The sequence below is a fragment of the Mya arenaria genome, chromosome 17 (genome assembly GCF_026914265.1).
Source record: "Mya arenaria isolate MELC-2E11 chromosome 17, ASM2691426v1".
Lineage (NCBI taxonomy): Eukaryota > Metazoa > Mollusca > Bivalvia > Myida > Myidae > Mya > Mya arenaria.
In genome coordinates this window covers 32,351,848-32,374,479 of record NC_069138.1, presented here as the reverse complement: position 1 = coordinate 32,374,479, position 22,632 = coordinate 32,351,848, and the positions used below count along the sequence as shown (strand labels likewise).

Sequence of the window (22,632 nt, the reverse complement as noted above, 5' to 3'; positions counted from 1 at the left end):
GAGTCTATTTGTCTTGGTAGACAGAATAACATGTGTCCGTTTTGTAAGTCTATTTGTCTCAGTCTGTTTTGTGAGTCTATTTGTCTTGGTAGACAGAATAACATGTGTAGGTTTTGTAAGTCTATTTGTCTCAGTCTGTTTTGTGAGTCTATTTGTCTTGGTAGACAGAATAACATGTGTCTGTTTTGTATGTCTATTGTCTCAGTCTGTTTTGTGAGTCTATTTGTCTCGGTAGACAGAATAATATGTGTCGGTTTTGTAAGTCTATTTGTCTCAGTCTGTTTTGTGAGTCTATTTGTCCTGGTAGACAGAATAACATGTGTCGGTTTTGTAAATCTATTTGTCTCAGTCTGTGTTGTGAGTCTATTTGTCTTGGTAGACAGAATAACATGTGTCGGTTTTGTAAGTCTATTTGTCTCAGTCTGTTTTGTGAGTCTATTTGTCTTGGTAGACAGAATAACATGTGTCGGTTTTGTGAGTCTATTTGTCTCAGTCTGTTTTGTGAGTCTATTTGTCTCGGTAGACAGAATAACATGTGTCTGTTTTGTAAGTCTATTTGTCTCAGTCTGTTTTGTGAGTCTATTTGTCTTGGTAGACAGAATAACATGTGTCGGTTTTGCAAGTCTATTTGTCTCAGTCTGTTTTGTGAGTCTATTTGTCCTGGTAGACAGAATAACATGTGTCGGTTTTGTAAGTCTATTTGTCTCAGTCTGTTTTGTGAGTCTATTTGTCTCAGTCTGTTTTGTGAGTCTATTTGTCCTGGTAGACAGAATAACATGTGTCTGTTTTGTAAGTTTATTTGTCTCCGTCTGTTTTGTGAGTCTATTTGTCCTGGTAGACAGAATAACATGTGTCGGTTTTGTAAGTCTATTTGTCTCCGTCTGTTTTGTGAGTCTATTTGTCCTGGTAGACAGAATAACATGTGTCGGTTTTGTAAATCTATTTGTCTCAGTCTGTTTTGTGAGTCTATTTGTCCTGGTAGACAGAATAACATGTGTCGGTTTTGTAAATCTATTTGTCTCAGTCTGTTTTGTGAGTCTATTTGTCCTGGTAGACAGAATAACATGTGTAGGTTTTGTAAGTCTATTTGTCTCAGTCTGTTTTGTGAGTCTATTTGTCCTGGTAGACAGAATAACATGTGTAGGTTTTGTAAGTCTATTTGTCTCAGTCTGTTTTGTGAGTCTATTTGTCCTGGTAGACAGAATAACATGTGTCGGTTTTGTAAGTCTATTTGTCTCAGTCTGTTTTGTGAGTCTATTTGTCTCGGTAGACAGAATAATATGTGTAGGTTTTGTAAGTCTATTTGTCTCAGTCTGTTTTGTGAGTCTATTTGTCCTGGTAGACAGAATAATATGTGTCCGTTTTGTAAGTCTATTTGTCTCAGTCTGTTTTGTGAGTCTATTTGTCCTGGTAGACAGAATAACATGTGTAGGTTTTGTAAGTCTATTTGTCTCAGTCTGTTTTGTGAGTCTATTTGTCCTGGTAGACAGAATAACATGTGTAGGTTTTGTAAGTCTATTTGTCTCAGTCTGTTTTGTGAGTCTATTTGTCTCGGTAGACAGAATAATATGTGTAGGTTTTGTAAGTCTATTTGTCTCAGTCTGTTTTGTGAGTCTATTTGTCTCGGTCTGTTTTGTGAGTCTATTTGTCTTGGTAGACAGAATAACATGTGTCGGTTTTGTAAGTCTATTTGTCTCAGTCTGTTTTGTGAGTCTATTTGTCCTGGTAGACAGAATAACATGTGTCGGTTTTGTAAGTCTATTTGTCTCAGTCTGTTTTGTGAGTCTATTTGTCCTGGTAGACAGAATAACATGTGTCGGTTTTGTAAGTCTATTTGTCTCGGTCTGTTTTGTGAGTCTATTTGTCCTGGTAGACAGAATAACATGTGTCGGTTTTGTAAGTCTATTTGTCTCAGTCTGTTTTGTGAGTCTATTTGTCTCAGTCTGTTTTGTGAGTCTATTTGTCTTGGTAGACAGAATAACATGTGTCGGTTTTGTAAGTCTATTTGTCTCAGTCTGTTTTGTAAGTCTATTTGTCTCAGTCTGTTTTGTGAGTCTATTTGTCTCGGTAGACAGAATAACATGTGTCCGTTTTGTGAGTCTATTTGTCTCAGTCTGTTTTGTGAGTCTATTTGTCTCGGTAGACAGAATAACATGTGTCGGTTTTGTAAGTCTATTTGTCTCAGTCTGTTTTGTGAGTCTATTTGTCCTGGTAGACAGAATAACATGTGTCCGTTTTGTAAGTCTATTTGTCTCAGTCTGTTTTGTGAGTCTATTTGTCCTGGTAGACAGAATAACATGTGTCTGTTTTGTAAGTCTATTTGTCTCCGTCTGTTTTGTGAGTCTATTTGTCTCGGTAGACAGAATAACATGTGTCAGTTTTGTAAGTCTATTTGTCTCAGTCTGTTTTGTGAGTCTATTTGTCCTGGTAGACAGAATAACATGTGTCCGTTTTGTAAGTCTATTTGTCTCAGTCTGTTTTGTGAGTCTATTTGTCCTGGTAGACAGAATAACATGTGTCTGTTTTGTAAGTTTATTTGTCTCGGACTGTTTTGTGAGTCTATTTGTCTCGGTAGACAGAATAACATGTCGATTTTGTAAGTCTATTTGTCTCAGTCTGTTTTGTGAGTCTATTTGTCTTGGTAGACAGAATAACATGTGTCTGTTGTGAATGTCTATTTGTTTCGGAAGAAAAACAACAACCAACTTCTTCAAAAGTTTTTTAATAAAAAAACAACAACATTGAAAAACTGAAAATATTTTGTATAATATGAAAACAAATTGTCAAAATATGTATATTTGGTCAAAAAGTATATGAAAGACAATGTTCAAAAGACAATATTATCACATAAACCATGAACACTTCTGTGTTTAGTAGCATTAGCTATTCAACATTCAAAAGTTGTATGTATAAAATGAAATATTCACAATGTAGACATGTAAACAATGAGCATTTGTATTCTTACTTGCAAAGACAATACAACTGCATGCATATATATAACATTAAAGCAGTTTAATAGTAAAAGTTCAACATTCTTGTACTAAATACAAGGAATTAGCATGCATTTTAAATCTGCTTTTATGAATTTCACAATAATATTATGCAAATCTACAGTGCCATAAATACACATGAACATCATGAAATAATGAAAACCTGAGATCATAGAAACAAATGTAAATAAATATCATTCAATAAATAAAGTACAAGGTTCCTGAAAGCAAAATAAAAAGATATTTACTTTTACTGATTATGCATGTAACCTTTTTTATCAAAGTTTATCATAAACAACACCATCAAAAAATATAAATACACAGTCCTAAATAGCATTTGATATTAAACATGTTTCACAGGCGTCCATATTGTCCAATTTTGAGACTCATGATTGCAAATCTTAATTATTATGGTAAAAATGCTTTTTTCCCAGCAATAATGGTAAACATGGCAGTACTGTTTAAACAAAAGCATATTCCACAATATTGTACACATAATTGTTCAAAATTGTTTTTATTAAAGACACTATGTTACATTTTAAAATTCTCTTTTACTGAGTCTCAAACTTAGGATTTAAGTGATTTCAGGCAGGGGCCAGGCAATAGTGTCAGTTTTCAGGCCTGAAGCCAATGCAAAAAAAGTTTCGGGTAAAAAAAAAAATTATCAAAAAATCCACCTGGTAGTTCAAAAGAACCTTCAGTTGCTAAACACCAGTCTCCTTGACAACACCAGCGTCATATGATAGCAGAGCCGTGGTGCCCAACTCTGGCGGCTGGTAGTAGCTCACTCCATCGTCATAGAAGCTGTCAGGGGAGACAACTGAGGGAGAGCTCTCATCAAGGGAGGTAACCTCATCATCATTTTCATCCCAGCCAGCACAGAGTAGTGGTTCCTTGGGAGTGACCGGACTCATCATGGCCGTCTTGTATGAGCCGACGGAACAGTTTATAAAGGTGAAGGAGGAACACAGGTTTGGGTTGTCTATCGATTGCCTGGCAGAGAGATTCCTCTAGGTCGTGTAAAGTAAGAAATACTTGTTGTAAGTAATAAAATTGCATAAAAGTTGTCTTAATGTTTATAGTATAAGCTTGTGCTGTCCATGTGGCATACAATGAAATATTATAACTTTACTTGATGATACGTTAAAAATGAAAAAATACCATACGATAATCGGTAATTGAACACACATGCCATAATTGGAATAAATTATTACTATATATGTACACATATATATATATATATATATATATATATATATATATATATATATATATATATTCATATTTTTATTATAAAAATGTTGAAGAATCCTATCAGATGAACCTAAATTGACAAGTGTTTCAAGTTAATCCATTGACTTATTCAACAATGTGCTACAATTAATTTGCAAACTATAATCTTATTATTGGTCAACTAATTGCTTGATGACCGCTTGCAATTGGTCGATTATCTACACAAGGTAAAAAAATGTAAATGAAGAAACTACCTCTGTCCCTTTCCGATCTCTCGAGAAATACACTGAGAACCTGTAGAAGATTTTTTTCCTACTGGTCTCTTCGTCTGTCGATGTGCGCTGTTTAATGGTGAGCACATGGTGCTGGCTGTGCCAGTGTTTTACACAGTGACGAACACGACTTACCGCCACCTGCAAGAGAAAATGAATGGTTATGAATGTGTGCTCTTGATTTATTTTTGAAGATGATGATTGCCAATTTAATTTAGAATTTTCAAGCGCAGGGAACAAATAATACTGTAAAAAAAAACGCTATAATAGGTAATGTGTAGGGTAACAATTGTGAAAAAAAATCAGTTAATACAATGTGAACCATGCAGGGAAAAAAAATGCCAACATAGGTCAAGATATTTGATTTTTGTAAAATCCCAAAGCAATATTATTACAAAAGGAATCTTGATAAATTTTCTTATGTTATATGAAATATAATTTTACTACTAGAGATAATAAATGTTGGAAATCACAAATGATAATTGTGAACTTTGAGGGCAAATGACCAATTGAATGTTTAACAGTACTCCATCATTGATATATCTAGCTTTAATCTCACCATGATCCATATGGCAAACAGAATGATTGCACAGGTGGCTATCATCACAAGCACCATGGCCGGACCAAGACGATCCTCAGAGCGAAGTTTCTCAGCAAACACCAGGCACAGCACAGTCACTACCAGCACCAGTATGGCCAGACAGACAGTCATACACGCGTCGCGAATGATCACCCACCGGTCTGTCTTCAAGGATGGCTCCTTCATGTACTAAAAGGATGATGACAGACATGAAAATTATATTTCAGTAAGGCCTAAAAAATATTTATATCGAAGTGTAGGTAAAAAGCTCAGAAATACTAGGCAGCAACAAAGTTTTTGTTGTTCTGTTTTTAAGTCAAGTCAAAGCAGCAAAGCAAGTCGCAATTGCTTACCATGCCATTTTGGTATATTGTGTAGTAAATAATAAATAGTCTAGCCTATGTTTTAAGGTGGAACGCGACTATGAATTTTTTTTCGAGTTACTGTCTGAAAATTGGTATACGAATAGAAGAGCATATGCCCAGTTAGGGACTGTTTTTACTTTTCAATATCTGGAACAGTTTTGAATCTACGAGTTTTCAAAATATGCCACTGACGTCAATTTTGAGACGTCTGTCATATTTTTGCGTTCCAGCTACAATAACCGATATTTTCATCAATCTTCGTTTACAGCTATGAAATTTCAACGTCAAGTAAGTCTTGTGAAAACGTTCACGCTCATATATATTTCTTTCTCTTGTTGAACGTTATTGTTTCTAAATTCGTCTATAACGTCATTTTTCCCGGGAAAAACGGTGTTGTGTTTCGCTGAAAAAAGTGCGCCTTTCTTTAATTCTTGAAAAAACTGCTCGTTTAATTTTTGATTTTTTAAATGCATGTATTCAATGTTTTATTACAAATCGCATGATATCAAGAAAAGGGTACCTCACCGACTTCGTTTTTGCGCAGTATCAAATAATCTAACCCCTATACCTGTTTCTTTTTCAATACGTAGTGTATTTAAATGTTTAGCATGATGTTAATCAAATTGTTTTTGTTTATTAAATGGAAAGATTAGAGTGTCTGATCAGTTTTATGTTAGGGATATTTGTTAGTGTTGTTGTACAAAATATCTAATTCCACACAAGACGGGCGCTGAATAACCAGCTTTATAAATCAATGACTTAAATCTGGCGGCTATTTTAATGCGAGGCTTTCTTAATTATTATGCAATCTCATTTGCCAAATTATAATATTTTGATAATACACATCAATAATCGTTCCAGTCACTATGCTATGAGCTGTGACTATGCTGATTAGTGCTTTGTTTTTATTATATACATCTACAGTAATAACACAACAATAACAAATAATAAACGGTTCTACTACTTTATTAGTTACCATTTTCTTTAATAAGAATCAGTAGAGATCTGCAGTTATAAGGCTCTAAACTAAGCAAAAGCATAGAAAATCCAGTGTGTGACACTCATTTCATACACAAACTATAACTAACAAACCAAAAAATGATAATCGACAGAAATCTGCATTGTATTAAGCACAAACGGATCCCGGCAGTAGAGGGGGTGCAGCCCCCCCCCCCCTAAATCATCCAAGTTTTTTTCTGTATGTCACTATCGGAGAAAAATGTAATAGTATACAGATCTATAAAATACGCGACTATAGAGTTCAGTGTTTTGAATCTAAGTTTGATGTAGTCAATCGGTTATCGTTGAATAAAAAAATATATACAATTAATAAATTCCACTAATATTGGTAACCATATTATTGACTAAGTTTGGTAGTGAATATAACTCTTGAACATTTTCAACAAGGGTCATTTGTTACGCAACGGTTTGGGGAACGTGGGGGATGGTCAGTTCTTGACGTTAAAAATTGATCGGTCATTCTTTATACAGAAAGAATATGACTTATGTGGTCAATATATAACGGGGTCAATCGGCGTTAATTTAAAACACACTAAAATTTTAAAGTGAAACTCTTATTCAAATCAATATTCCACATGTATAACAAACATTTATTTCGACTGATAAACCCTTACTTCTTACTAAATATTAAACTCATACAAAATATTATTCACTGATTACAAGATTGTAACTGTTTATTAAATAGTAGAAAGCGCAAAAATGATTCATTTTTTTGGTGAATGCTAAAGGATTTACTATATATGGTCTCATATTTCTTTCAAATTAAACTTGGTATTCATCATAAGAACCATTGTTTTGGATATGTATTTATTCTTAAAGGCATATTAAAACAATAGTATCAGTTGTGGTAAATCGTATTTGTGTTTAATACTTGTGTTTGCACTGATTGTAAATGATCACATTAAATTGTTTCTATTATCTCATCTTATTAAGGGTTGTTATAGTTCACACAAATGCACTCACATGAACGCACGTATACGCCCACATACTCGTACATGCACGCACGCCCATACACACGAACACGCACACACACACACTATGATAAAATATATGTTCCAAATGGCTCAAATGACGATCTTAAAGTTAATGTTTTTAGTGCAGTAAAATGTTTAATATTGTTAATCAATGCATTGTTTGTTTTAATCCATAACAAGTTATTTTGTTTTCCTGACTTTACCACGCAATCAAAGCTTCTCGTGCGTACAAGCAAATTCATGAGACAACTTCCGGCGATGCATTCAATGCCCATGATACAGAAGCCAACATAGCTACCTTATCCCGCACTCAATGTCCCTGCCGTGCGTATTGTACACGCGTGCGTGTGTGCGCGCACGCGAGCGTGTGTACATACATACCTGCGTGTGAGAGCGTACATGTGTGTGAGAGCGAGTGTGTGCGTACGTATGATCGTTTGTGTGTGTGTGTGTGAATGTGTATGTGCGAGAGCGCGAGCGCATATATGCATGCGTGTGCACGCGTGCTTGAGTGTGGGATGGTGTGTGGGGTGCGTTTTTACACGTGCGTACGTGACTTTATTATTTGTTTTGTGCGTGTGTTTGTATGTAAGCTATAACAACCCTTATCAAAATGAGCTTATAGTAACTATTTAAAGATGCACACTTACTCTCCCATCTCTACTCAACTCAATATCTTAATTTTCCCCATGGCTGGACATATTCATAATATATCCAAACATTGATAGACATAGAACATAAATAATATTATATACAATAATAGTACAGTTTAAAATTATAGCATATTGTTGTCAAAATATTTATATAGGTAGGATATAGCTATATATAAGTAAAAATAAAAAGCTTACATTCTACATGCAAATAAAATAAGTCTATTTGACTTCCATGATAGTAAGGTCGTATGTGATCTGACGCTTGGATGCAGAAATCTTGTCGAAAACAAAGTTTTTTATGAGAAATACCGAGTTGATTTGAAAGAAATGAGCATAAAACATGGTATTTTTACATTATGAGATTAGAGTAGACCACAGTAAATATTTTAGCATTCACCAATAATTTAATGTTTTTGTGCATTCTGTTATTAAACACGCGGTTAAAATCTTGTAACCAGTAATTAATATTTTCCATAAATGCATAATTGAGTAAGAAGTTAAAGTTTTATAAGACAAAATTGATCTTGTTATACATGTTTATGCATGGATTTTGAATAAGCATGTCACTTTAACTATAGTTCATTTATAATCAGTGCTTTAATTATTTAATAATGTTAACTATTCGGAATTCAACAGAAGAAAACAATGTTGAAATATCAATTTAACTAAAATTAACAACAACTGTTATATGTTATTGATCAGTGGTTTATTCAAAACTAAGCTCTTATTAGCGTAAATAATAGTTCGATTTACGTCATGCTTAATGTTTTATAACAATACGTAATGAAAAAGAACTGGTATAGGGGTTAGATTATTTGATACTGAGCAAAAACGAACTCGGTGAGGTACCCTTTTTTTGGTATCAGGCAATTTGTAATAAAACATTGAATACATGTATTTAAAAAAATCAAAAATTAAACGAGCAGGTTTTTCAAGAATTAAAGAAAGGCGCACTTTTTTCAGCAAAACACGACGCCGTTTTTCCTGCGAAAAATGACGTTAAAGACGAATTTTAAATAAATAACGTTAAACAAGAAAACGAAAAATATATGTGCGTGAACGTTTTCACAAGACGCACTTGAGGTTTAAATTTCTTAGCGGTAAACGAAGAATTGGTGAAACTATCGGTTATTGTAGCTGGAACGCAAAAATATGAGAGACGTCTAGAAATTGATGTCAGTGGTATATTTTGAGGAGTCATAGTTTCAAATCTGTTCCGATTATTGAAAATGTAAAAACAGTCCGTAATTGAGCATATGCTCTTCTATTTGTATACCCATTTTCACACAGTAACTCGAAAAAAAATCATAGTCGCGTTCCACCTTAAGTTGTTTTCAACACAATTGGTGAACAACAAATGAATTTTTTTTTTTTATCTACTCATGTAGTTTCCAAAACATTAACGGTCGAATGTTTTTTTCCAGGAAGGGTCGGGTTGCCCCAAACACAGGTATTTTTCATTTAGGCCTAAATAATTTGAACTTGATTTATATTTTTGGTAGTATTACATGTATCCTTTTTTTTTCTTAATTTGCAAATTCCGTAACAATATTAATTTTATCTTAAGATTCAAGATTTTACTTTATCTGCCTTTGCCGGTACTGTTATTATATTTTAATTTAATTAATATATAGGTTAGGGTCAAGTCATTTTGAACCTGCTGACAAGACGATGAATTCCTCACCCATTTAAATGGCCGTGGTTTTTTCTCTACAATAAACTCAAAGTGGCATATTTCACATCGTGTGGTGTTGGAGGACCCAAGCCAAGTCTCGAGACACGAGAGATGGAGCATGCCCATCGTACCCTTACAGTGACACGGGGACCACAATCGCTCCTTGCTCCCGTCCTCGTGGCAGATACGACACATATTACACTCCGGGAAGTTGAATATGCTGAAATTAGTAAAAGTGCAAGCATACTTTTTATACTTCATCTATCAAAATGGAGTACACCGAAATGCACAAATGATATACTTCGCTTGGTTTAATGATTTTATTTGCCAATTAGGAGCGCATAAAGGAAATTGAATTGTTATGAAAATGTGACAATATTATTCAGTATTCACAATACAATGTTTTACCAACTGAGTTTACGCAAGCAACTTTTCATTTAGGAGATATTGAAATATCATTTTCTTGTTGAGCCAGTGTATATGATCTACAAATTTTGTACCATGACTGAGACTGTACTTTTCCTCAGTTATAAATTGCATGAATTTTATAACATGCCAAGCTATCAATAACTATCTTGCTATCCTAATTGAATGGTTTGTTGCAGTTGTATTATGTTACTTTTGATTTCAGCAATAAAAATATGAAACACATCATAACAGCTTTTATCTATGAAATTAATAACCAAATGTCCTTTCCTAGTCTTAGAATTGCTTGTAAACATTTGAGACAGGGTTTTTGTGTGTCATGCCAAAACAAACATGTTATAATAATTTTTCTTATCATCTATTATATACTGAACATCTGAATTATTCCCATAAAGCTGCATACGTGTTGTTGTTTTCCTCGATGATTGAGTGGCAGGTTGGTGAATCCATGGCAACACCACTAGGCCCCGGGGTGCTTGTCGTCTGGGTGAGGAACAGAGCAGGGCTCATGGGGAGGGCCCTCACAGAACTCCCGCAGGCTAGCCTGCTCGTACCTTGGAGGCATGGTAGAAATACTGATGTATTGATTCCATAAGGTACCAATTTAGAAAACTTTGTGTTAAGTGGGTTGGTACTTCTGGACCCAATTTCTCGAAACTACTAAAGTCTCTTATAAGAGGATCAAGTTAAGTTCCCATTTTTTTCCCAATAATTTATGTAATATTTACTTTATAAGTTTTTATACTTTATATGGGAACTATCTTTATGATAATCACAATGAACAACTTTCATTTATCAAAACTCAATTTCAGTATGTATTTTGGTTTATTGAAATAAGCTACTTAAGCCTGTTAAGCTTAAGGAGTTTCGAGAAATTGGGACCTGAGCATTAAAACTACCTAACCCCACAAATTTCATTTACATTATACTACATTCTAACAGTGTATTTTTTCTAACCAATACGGGGCTGAAATTCCATTGTGAATACAAAATTCTCACTTTTAAATAAATAAAATTCAACCCCAAACCATTTTGGACAGGTCATGCTATCTTAAAGAAATAAACTTTATCACAATCTTAGCAGTCATCGTAATTAGACTTTTGGATGAACAAGCTCTAATTCTAATACTATTGCTTGGCATCAATTTTTTAACAATGCCCTGCTTTATAAAATTCAGAGTTTGAGCAAGCCCGGAAGACAATTTAAAAAGTGTAGGGCTTGCAGGCTTATGTTAATTTCGACCACTGTCTTAGTTCTTTTCTATCCATTTTTCGAATTATTCTTGTTTATTTCTAGACAAAAATTGGATTGGATTTCCAAAATTGTATGCATTTATCCCCATCAAAATGACCTGCAACCAATTCCCAATATTATTGAAAAATACACAGACAACTGTCAAAGTTACAAAAAAGGTTATGTTACTTTGATACTTAGGTATCCGTACATTTTTTTTGTGTTGTTTTATTTGAAAAGATAACAAACTGAGATTTATAAACTGAGCATAGGTGCAAGAATTTGCTTCCAAAATGCTTATAATAAGTACTGAACTAAGAAATGATCCCTTCAGTCTAAACTTGGAAAGCCTGGAAAGTGTAATGCATGGTTAAACTGACCTGTAGCTTTGGAGTGTGGGATCGGAGAGAATTGAAGGTCATTGTCCCTCAGCTGGCCACTAGAGCCCGGCTTTGGGTTTGGGAACTGGAACTTCAGGGGAGACTACCAACAGGTTTATAAAAGTAATGACAATTTTCAAACAATTACTTTTCAACTCAATTAAAACTAATTGTGAAAGTATTTATAAAGGCAATCTACATGTATCTAAAATACAAAATATTTAAACTTAACTGAGAGGAATTGAAAAATCATTGGAAAACAGCATTTGGTGCTTTGTGAATCCTAAATAATTAAAAATCGACAACAAGAATATATTAAGGCCTAAAAAAAAATATGTCTGTTTCCTGTAACATGCTGAAAAAAAGATGGGTCGGTAGGTGGGGATTTTTATTTTTTTATTTTTTTTTATATGTCAGAATGATCCAATATTCATGTTTATTTCAGGTGAATTATTTTAAAAAGAATTCAGTGTGATATATAGATTTAATCTTTCTGCCACTAATAAGCTAAAACTGCTAGCTTGACAGCCACTGTACATGTATGTCAGTTGTAGAATGCATCATTTTGAAGGGCAAGCCATGGGTTTGACTCCCAGCGGTGGCAACATTATGTGCAATTTTGAGCATTGTCAGTATGTTCACCAGGGAAGCAGTTCATCTTTACACTTTGCAAATATAACCCAGTGAAAGAGTGAATCAAATAACATTTAGACAATTTATTTTTGGCAAATGTTTTAAACAAAACTTTCAAAATGCATACATTTTGTAATAATAAAACATGATATTATTGCACAAACTATTTTAAGAATAATAATATAGTAATAATATCAAGTTGTATTACAATTAAATGTACATGACAACTATTATAAAATAAAATGCTGTTACAACAAGAAAAGGCAAGAATCTCCACAAAACATATATAAATCAATACTTCGAATGATAAATGACTAGAATCAAATGAACTAAACCATTGAACTCTTAGAGTGCTGTCAGAATTGTACAGATCTTTGGGACCAGTGTAGACCCATGGTCTACGCTGTTCACTGCTTGGACACTTAAACCTTACCTGCTGACTCGGCAGCGAACAGTGTAAAATAACAGATTGGACTAGAATATGTTTAAATAGACTAGAATCAGTATCATAAAACTGACCAATAAAAAATCAATACCATTTTCTTTTTTAAACAGTTAAACAGCAAAACTAGTACACGTACAGTACCTTAAATAGTTTCCACAACTTTTTTTTAACAATTTCCAGTGTTTTAAAAAGATCCACTGTTCATTCTGTAAAAATCTGTAAAAATCTCAAGCACGATGAAAAATAATCAATATAAAATTCAATAGAATACCTTGTCTTTTTTCCTTTTCTGGACTTGACTGGACTACGCGGTTAAAAAATTCCCAGAGTCAAAACTTGGAAAAAATTGTTCTGACTCTGACGAACATATAATTTAGTTAATTTAGTTAATGCATCTTCGTTATGTAACCCAGTGCATCCTTGTCAAATTCCAATATGCACCAGCGATTGTTTAGTAGCATCTTTCTTACTTTACTTTAACTTTCAGTTTCACTTTCAGGTTTATCTTTTTTCCGGAAGTAAACAAAAACATTCAACGTTCCTATTGCCAATATTGCAACATCATATTTTTCATAAATGGCATAACCATAACTGTTATACAATTATAAACTAAACTATAACACTGCGACGATCTACGCAGTTCTCCTTTCACTTTCATTAAAATTGACAGGAAGTTAGCGTGCACCTGTTTCCCGCGCATTTTAGACCATGTGGTACGAAAAATGTTTATTTTTCTGTTAACTCATTAAAAACTTATAAGAATATTTTTTCATTAACCAGAGATATAATAAAACAACTTAAAATAAATGAACAAAATATATCTTAGCATTGTTGTTAACTTTTTCAAAACCATTGCAATTAGCGAAAAAGCAGAAGGTATCCGTTAATTTGCATAATGGGCGGAGTTAATATTACGTCATTGAGTTTGAGTGCTGCTAATTGACATGGTTACCGATCAGATTCCAGATTGATAATCACTTGTCACTTGCTGTTAATTGCTCTTGCAGGTTAAACAAACATTCAGATCATGCATTGAGGCTCCTTTCAGATGATACCGACTCTCACACCGAAATATCCCGGGTCAAAACTGACGTCTCGGGTCATTAACGATTTCTGTGCGTCAAAACCCGGGAGCTCGGTTCAATTGAAAGCCCTGCAGTTTAATGTCACAGCCATTAAGGTTTTTGCCATTGTTTCAACTTGTCAAACCGGAAACGTTTGTAACTATGCAACGATTTGAACACTACTAAATTATTTAAATTATCGTTGTCATCACAGGCCAGAGATCTCTAAAAATCTGACTTTTCGAATTTTGGGGCATAAAAAAATTGCGGTCGGCGGTAAAAAATTACAGTCGGACGGGTTACAGGAAACAGACATCATTTTCTTTACAGGTTATTGTCAATACCTGGCTAGGACGACTGGGTTCTCCAATCTCTGTGTATGTGGTACCTGGTTTACTGGCTGTAAACCCGGGGCCAGAGCTGGTACCTTTGCCACCTATGGGTTGCCTAGGGAGTTCTTGTGTATCGGATGTCCCTGCAGATGGTTGTAGTAGGGAAGCTTGTGTAAGTTGCGGACCCCAGGGCTCTGAGTACATGGTCCCTCTACGCTCTGAATCTCTTTCTGAGGGTGGGGGTTTCTGTAATGTCTCCCTGTAAGAGACAACAGTTTGAACATGATTATCAAAACAAAGCCGATTTGTAGTAAGTTCTAACTTTTTATTTTACAATGATTGTTAAACATGTTTTTACTAAATTATTAATCATTCACATTGGCACGATGCTTTCAAAGAGTGTGGCTATGTGTTTGGATGGAACCGAAGTATCAGGTGGGAACTCACTAGTTTGTCTTGATGACCACAAACCAAACTCATACCTGGGACGGGAGGCCTTGGTGAGCAGCAAGTGTGCTAAATACTGCACAAACCTTGATTTATAGTATTACAAAACACAAAGTACTGTAATTGTGCTACCGAGTACTCTCGAAAAGAAACGAGATAAATAAGTTTCTACAATAACTTGAAGTTAACAAGAATATCAAATCAAAGCAATACTTTTTAAAGAAGTACTTTTAGCAGGATTCTAATGATTGTTTTAATCATAAATATAACAGGCCGGCGCTAAAATGTATTGTCTAATAGGTCTTAGCTAAAAACAAAACAAATTAACTTAAATATCCAGAACCTTTCTTGGTTGGTAGCTGCTTCCTTTGATGTTTTAGGTTTGTATATAGGTGAGTTGTACACGAGGGTGGATTCATCTCCGTCACATGGGCTGCTGCAAGTGGCATCTAGGTCTGTTACCATCTAAAACCAAAAACATTACACATTATGGATTAAGACACAGATGATGGTGTCAGTGCCACAATAGCTAGTATAATGGCAAATATATATGTTTTCACTTCTTTATGAGTACTTTATGCAGTTAAGGAGCTAGTCTCGTCAAGATTTTGCAAGATTTTTCATTGCTTTTTTATGCATTAACGTAGTCTGCATCTATCAAATTGGAAAAAAATGATTTTTTAGGAAAAATGAACATTTTTCCGCAAGGGGAAACAGCCTTTAGAAGGCGGTAAGTTTCACAAAAAAAAAAAATCACTGAATAAAAAACAAAAAACTTTCAACATTTGGTAGAGTGTTACATTTTGACCAAGGCCAAAATGAGAATATCAGTAATCTTGTGGTTCCTGGTTTATGCTGAGGTAAACAGGCTAAGTAGGAGGAAAATGTTTTACCGCATACAAAGTATGCATATCATTTTAGTGTTTACATACATACAAACATGTGAACTTTGATTCTGGCATTAACGTTGCCAAGAAAGTAACAATACATCGTCAAGTAAACTGTATCACCTTGTTCAAATGATAGTGTCAAGGAAAAGGGAGGTTGATCAGGTGACTGTTTGCTTGGCCTAAAGGCCTAACAACATAAAAGCCTAACCTCATGATTGCCGGCTGTATAATGCACCTGTGACCTGCCTCGTGAACTATCCACCTCCTCCTCGACTACATCAAGTACTGAGCTGTGGAGCAAGGCATCAATGTTTCGATGAAACAGCTGCCTTCTTAAGCTGCTCCGCGACATTCTCAGGTGCCAGTAAGCTGTTATAAAATAAAGCTGCACTTAAAACCTAATCAGTCATCATGAAATTAGGCGACAGTATGTTATTCATCCAGTGTTGGCGCCTTTTAAATGCATGATCTTTTCCTTGGGAATACATTTTTTAGAATGTATCATTCCCTATCATTAAAAAATTATCTTAGCTTTTTATTTATTAAACTTGTTAATTCTACGTATCTTTTCCCTAAAATGAAATTATTTCAAGTTATTATCATGGCCTTCTTAGCCATATTGTCTTGGTCTGGTACTCTTCCTACCCTTTTGTCAGAGCATTGAAGAGGATTATAAAGGGAGATAATTGTTTATTTCAGTGGAATATCAAATTTACTTCTTCAAGTGGACAGCAAATATTATTTAAAGCTGCACTCTCACAGATTGACCATTTTAACAACTTTTTTCTTTTTTTCTTGGAAAGAGCAACTTTTTGCGTAAATATCTGCAATCCAATGGTATGAGATTGCCTTATATTTAACCAGATCAAAGATTTTCACATTTCCATTCGAAAATTAAAGTTTGATGGCTTAAACCAACAGTTTAAGAAAAATGCATTGAACATTAATTTTTGAATTTTTATAAAAATCTGCGATCTGATTTTTTGTCAGCAGTCTTATTTAACTGGTTTTTCTGGATTTTCGCAAAATTGGCTGGTTCCAAGACAAAAAATAATTGTCAAAACGTTCAATCTGTGCGAGTGTAGCTTTAAACAAGTGACATAGCCAAAATTCAAAATGTGAACTTATAATAAAATTGGTGATTATGAGATGAAGTCAATTTGATATCCATCTGTCTCAAATCATTTAAATTCATTTTTTGTTTAAAGCTCATTTCAATTCATTTGTTCTTGATTGAAATGCATACTAAATTTTGATAAAATAAAGGCATTGGATAAACGACGGGAACAAGTCATTCCATACCCTCCGCTTTTTTTCTGATTTTAGAGTACGAAATGACTATACATGTAGGTCGGGTATGAAATGATTATCTAAAGGGTACGGAGCTGACATTTTTGGATAGCGAAACAGGCCAAAATTTCGTAACAGAGACTGAAATGAAAGGATATCAATTGTACATGTATATGGTTTATAGGTCCATGACATTGTAGTCCATATTAACATATTTCAGAGTGTGTTTTTTTGGCGACTCTACATATCCCACTTGTTGTTTTCCTAGCCAAGAATGACAGAGCGCTAAGTATATTGAGCGGAAAGATAATGGGCACCTTTTAGATGGTTTCTAAATAGCAATGCTTTATTGACAGATGTTGATCTAAATTAAACTTATTATTTGTGTTTCATTAAACACTTAAGTGTAATTAGTAAAGGGTATTTGCTAAAATAATTAAAGTGTAACTTGTGTTTTTATTTAACAGTGAAGTGTTAAGTATTGTGGAGGAACAGTTGAAGAATATATTTTACAATGGTATGGATCAGTCGACTTGTGGCGTTTAGGGAACAAAATGAATATCCAAATGTTAAAAAAAAATCCCTAAAGCGTATTATTGTAGTTAGTGACATTGGTTCTCATGATTGACAAAAATAAAGTTGAACCACTTTGGAAATGGCTCATGTTAGCGTTGTAGTCATTAGCTCTTGAAACTTCATGAAATAAAGTTATGTTCCACTTTTTAAATAAAAAAGTAAAAAAATGAATGAATTGAACTTTGAAGAACTCCAGATATTTTTTATCCAAAGTTAATAGTAAAGACTTAATAGAAATTGTTGTTAATTAAATGGATAACAATCAGGTTTTACTTACAATACAAATTGAGCTCGGATTGATGTACCCAAATTGATGCGTCTGAATGTTTTTCTTTTCTGACATCTGTCAAAGTTTAAAATTCGGCGGGATGAGGATTCAAGGGAAGTTAATCTTTGTGACCACTAGACGCCAGACAAAACGGTTTAATTTAAGACGGTCAAGGTTTTGAAACATTACGAGACATTTATAACTGAAGAAACAAAAGGATCAGGTAAAAACAGTTTTAATTATTTTTTTGGAATTTTTTGTTAGAAAAAATACCAGAAACATACCATTCAAATTGATCAAATAATAAGAAATTTGTGGACATATTTAGAAAAAAAGATCGGTTTTCGAAGTGATATCTAGTTTTCGAGATGTGAAATCCACTGTTTGAGACGTAAAATCCAGTATAGTCAATTATTTTTAACAAATATTTCTTTTCGTCGAAGTCAAATCCACATGTGGAAAAGTGAAATCCACGTTTTAAGACGTAAAATCCACTCATTACTCATTTATTTTTAACAAATATTTCTTTTTGTTGACGAATAAGTCATAAGGCTTAATAATAAGTTTATATTTCAAATTTTATTCAAACTGATAAAAAGATAAGAAAGTTGTGGACATATTTTGAGGGCTTTTTGTTGTGTTTGCACATTTTTTTTAATAGCAATACACCGTCCAGGCCATACCACTTGGAGGCGCCCTCAATCATGGTCAATCAAAAATATATGCACAACAAACATACAAAGATAACCTTTAAACATAGCCCCATGAAAATTTAAAATGGTATTTCGTGAGGGTGTGCACTGCCACCCGTGCTGGGCTTCAATAGTGATTCTCGGCATGTGCACACCCATCACCGGACACCCTAAGAAAAATATATGAACAAAATGAAAAAAATACATAAAATTATATTAACTTTGAACATTGCCCCATGAAAACTTAAATTGAATTTCGTGAGGATGTGCACTGCCACCCGTGCTGGGCTTCAATAGTGATTCTCGGCGCGTGCACACCCATCACCGGACACCCTAAGAAAAATATATGAACAAAATGAAAAATATACATAAAATTATATTAACTTTGAACATTGCCCCATGAAAACTTAAATTGAATTTCGTGAGGATGTGCACTGCCACCCGTGCTGGGCTTCAATAGTGATTCTCGGCGTGTGCACACCCATCACCGAACACCCTAAGAAAAATATATGCACAAAATGAAACAAAACATTTATTACCTTTGAACATTGCCCCATGACAACTTAAAATGGTATTTCGTGAGGGTGTGCACTGCCACCCGTGCTGGGCTTCAATAGTGATTCTCGGCGTGTGCACACCCATCACCGAACACCCTAAGAAAAATATATGCACAAAATGAAACAAAACATTTATTACCTTTGAACATTGCCCCATGACAACTTAAAATGGTATTTCGTGAGATAGTGATTCTCGGCGTGTGCACACCCATCACCGGACACCCTAAGAAACATATATGCACAAAATGAAAAATATACAATTATTACTGTCATAGCAATATGGCACAAAAATAGCTATGTTAGGTGATAGCTACATATCTAGACTAGGAAAGCACTGTCGATTTGCGCGTAAGTATTATAACACTTTAGCATTTCGTTTTTATTTAATTTAGAGTTCGATGCGGTATATTTCCATGTAAAAAAATGCATTTGTAAACTTATTGTTATCGTATTTATTTCAGTGTCCCGGTCAAGTACAGTTCCTCGCAATGTGTGGAATGCAGGCGTCATCACCCAGCTGTATCAACACACTCCTTAATTTTAAATATAACATCACAATAGTTACATTGGGCGGTAACGACAGCTACATCAGAGACTAGAACGGTATATCATAAGTATTTCCAACAACTGAAACACAATGGATGTGAAAAGGTATATTTCACATACATAACAGAGAGGGGAATCTTCAAACTAATAAGCAGTTTCAACGAATGACATGACTGATTTAATAAAGACTACCACAGTGACATTGTGCACTACAACAACAAAAGACACATTAAATACTTTTCATACGATTAGCTTTTAACAATTGTTGTGATGTTAGGGCTAAATTACTAATTTATTTTTGCAAATGTATGTATAAAATTCAAATCTATTTATATTTTCAGTAACATTTTGCTTTTAATTGGTTTTAAATATGCTTATAAAAATGTTTGACAGAGTGTGAAATGTATCAAAATGAGATTAGATTCATTAAACACTACCACAGTGATATATGTTGCTCTACAAAAACTGTATTTTCAAGCCATATTTTAATTATGTAATTTCAAACGATTAGCTGTTAACATTATAGCATTTATATTAAATTCAACATGTAAGTAATATTTTTTGTTGTAGTAATAATAATTCTGCAAATGTGCATTCGTTCTATTTATAGTTGTTGTAATTGATGTTTTCAAATATGCTTATAACATTCAAGCAATTTCAAGATGTAGTAATATTGATTTATGGTTTAATTGTGCTTTTAAAATTCATACTAATAAATATTATATAAACTAATATAAATCGTCTCTGTTTTCAATAATAAGCAAATTATATATCCTTCATTTTCGATGTATATAATATGTTCATAGTACTACAGCATATATTACACTAACCGATTCAGTGCTGCTGCTGTGTAGTTGTACTCATGCCCAACACAAACACACTTTATACACGCTGACTTGAGATGGCGTTGGTCCCAAGACATAAACTCAAGATTGCCCATCTGACAGCATGTACAATGGCACCAGAACTTACAATTGTCACAATAAATTGATTCAAGTACACATGCCTCAATGCAGACACTACATGGAAAGTTACCCATTGTTATGAACAAATACAGCAGACATGTAAATAAAAACACACATAAACAATTAATATCGTGTAAATATCCAAAATACTACGTATATCCATCACTACAAGTTTATAGCATAACATTTAAAAACATAGCAATGACAAATGCCATTTCTGATTCATTTTATACTTACCATATATTCTCACATTCTTTTTCGGCATAAAATAATTACTGCCATTGTACTAAACTTCTTAATTTTTACCGCCGAGTATGTTATGTCAACATTCGCGGATATTTGATGTATCACCTTAACCGTGCTAAAGGCGCTAAATTATCGGCACGTGAGAGTGATCCTTGTCCTTGTTAGACATAGATCAAAGACAAGAGTAATTATTATATCAATTGTTGGACATGGATCAAAGACAAGAGTAATTATTTTATCAATTGTTGGACATAGATCAAAGACAATAGTAATTATTAAATCAAGTGTTGGACATAGATAAAAGACAAGAGTAATTATTAAATAAATTGTTGGACATAGATCAAAGACAAGAGTAATTATTAAATCAATTTATACAACAAATATATTGGATAGTGGTTACTTACAGTGAAAAAACACACCAAATATTGAATCAAATGATTTAGATATTATACAAAAACTACTACTTTATTAATATTATTAACATTAACATACTTTATTGTATTTATTTCTTTACACTTAGTATATTTCCTTCTCCAATATTGGAGTTCACTTCTTAAAAAGAGGATTTCACTTCGCTTTCCGATCTATTTACAATATATTAATCTTACTTCATTTTTTATTCAATTTCATTTAAATTTTAAATATAAACCCTTCATGAGTCATATTCCATTATATGTTCATAAAAAATGTTTGTTAAAAATAAATTACTTATGTGTGGATTTCACTTCGATTTCAAATTATGTCTACAACTTTTTTATCAATTTGACTAAAATTTGAAATATAAATATATTATGATGCATTTTTAAATTATTTGTTCAACAACAAAACATTTGTTAAAAATAAATGAGTTATGAGTGGATTTTACGTCTCGAAAACTGGATTTCACTTCGATTTCCGATCAATTTTTGAAAAATTGCTCTTACTTCTTCATTTTTGACCAATTTCAATAACATTTGCAATGTAAATTCTTCATGAGGCACTTTTCAATATATATACTAAAAAAATAAATAATTATTAATTAAAATGAATGAGTTCTTAGTGGAATTCACGTTTGAGTGGACTTGACGTGAAATCCACTGGATTCCTGCATCACCCCGCACCGTACAAATGATACCAAAACAAAAATAGGGAAGTAAGTTTAATCCTGTTTTAAGGAATTTAAGATGTTTCGAGAAATCGAGGCCTGCTTATTTGCGTACAGTCAGATACGGACTTGATAGATCTCAATCGATGAAATTTTAATTGATGACATCCATTAGGGAAGAGTGACCATCTAATCAGTTTTTATTGTCAAGTCTAATTGGTCTCCAATAGAGTTCCACAAGGTAGATTTTATCGACCAATATCATTTCTTGAACCCATAAATAATTTACGACCAATGTCTTTGGAGTTAAAATGGCTTTTGATCCCAAATGATCTTGGAATAACATCTGATACTGAACTAAAATGTTGACACCATATGAATGACAATATGAAGAAAGCCAATATAAAGACTTGAGTAGAGCGGTGAACGTTTCTTCACATCACTACAAAACACTTGTGGCCTTTTGTATGTATGGCATCCGCTATTCAAAAATATGCACATGGTTTTTCCCCTGATGTCTGACCCTATAAAACATTAGCGAGTCTTGAGTTGAAACATAAAGTCTCATAATAATATTTATTGTCTCCTTTTTACTAGCTTTTAAGCATAAGTTGACGTAACCAGTCTGGGAGTATTTGCCTGTCAACCATATGCCAACTCTCTGAATCTCTTGACTACCAAACTTTAAGGTACTTGGACAATCCACTTGGACACTCTACACTAAATTAACTACTATTTACAACCACTTGTGTACTCAAATGATCACGATAGCCTTTGCATGCCAACCCAACCTTA

General features: G+C 33.7%; 1 protein-coding gene across 1 annotated transcript; it reads right to left on the bottom strand.

Moving 5' to 3' along the window:
* Window positions 1-3,359: 3,359 nt before the first annotated feature.
* Window positions 3,360-17,825, bottom strand: LOC128222979 (uncharacterized). Its single transcript, XM_052932193.1, has 10 exons — window positions 17,757-17,825; window positions 15,822-15,982; window positions 15,067-15,188; window positions 14,289-14,535; window positions 11,803-11,905; window positions 10,592-10,742; window positions 9,772-9,982; window positions 5,055-5,264; window positions 4,478-4,636; window positions 3,360-4,000 (listed from the first exon to the last, which is right to left on the bottom strand). The coding sequence occupies exons 2-10, from the start codon at window positions 15,963-15,965 to the stop codon at window positions 3,695-3,697; spliced, it is 1,653 nt and encodes a 550-aa protein (XP_052788153.1). The 5' UTR covers window positions 15,966-15,982; window positions 17,757-17,825; the 3' UTR covers window positions 3,360-3,694.
* Between the last annotated feature and the right edge of the window lie 4,807 nt (window positions 17,826-22,632).

Coding starts and splice junctions, on each gene's coding strand:
- LOC128222979 (XM_052932193.1), bottom strand. CDS start 15,965: ATGTCGCGGAGCAGCTTAAGAAGGCAGCTGTTTCATCGAAACATTGAT. Junction 15,189..15,821: donor ATACAGCCGGCAATCATGAG/GTTAGGCTTTTA, acceptor TTTTGGTTTTAG/ATGGTAACAGACCTAGATGC. Junction 10,743..11,802: donor CCCACACTCCAAAGCTACAG/GTCAGTTTAACC, acceptor CATGCCTCCAAG/GTACGAGCAGGCTAGCCTGC.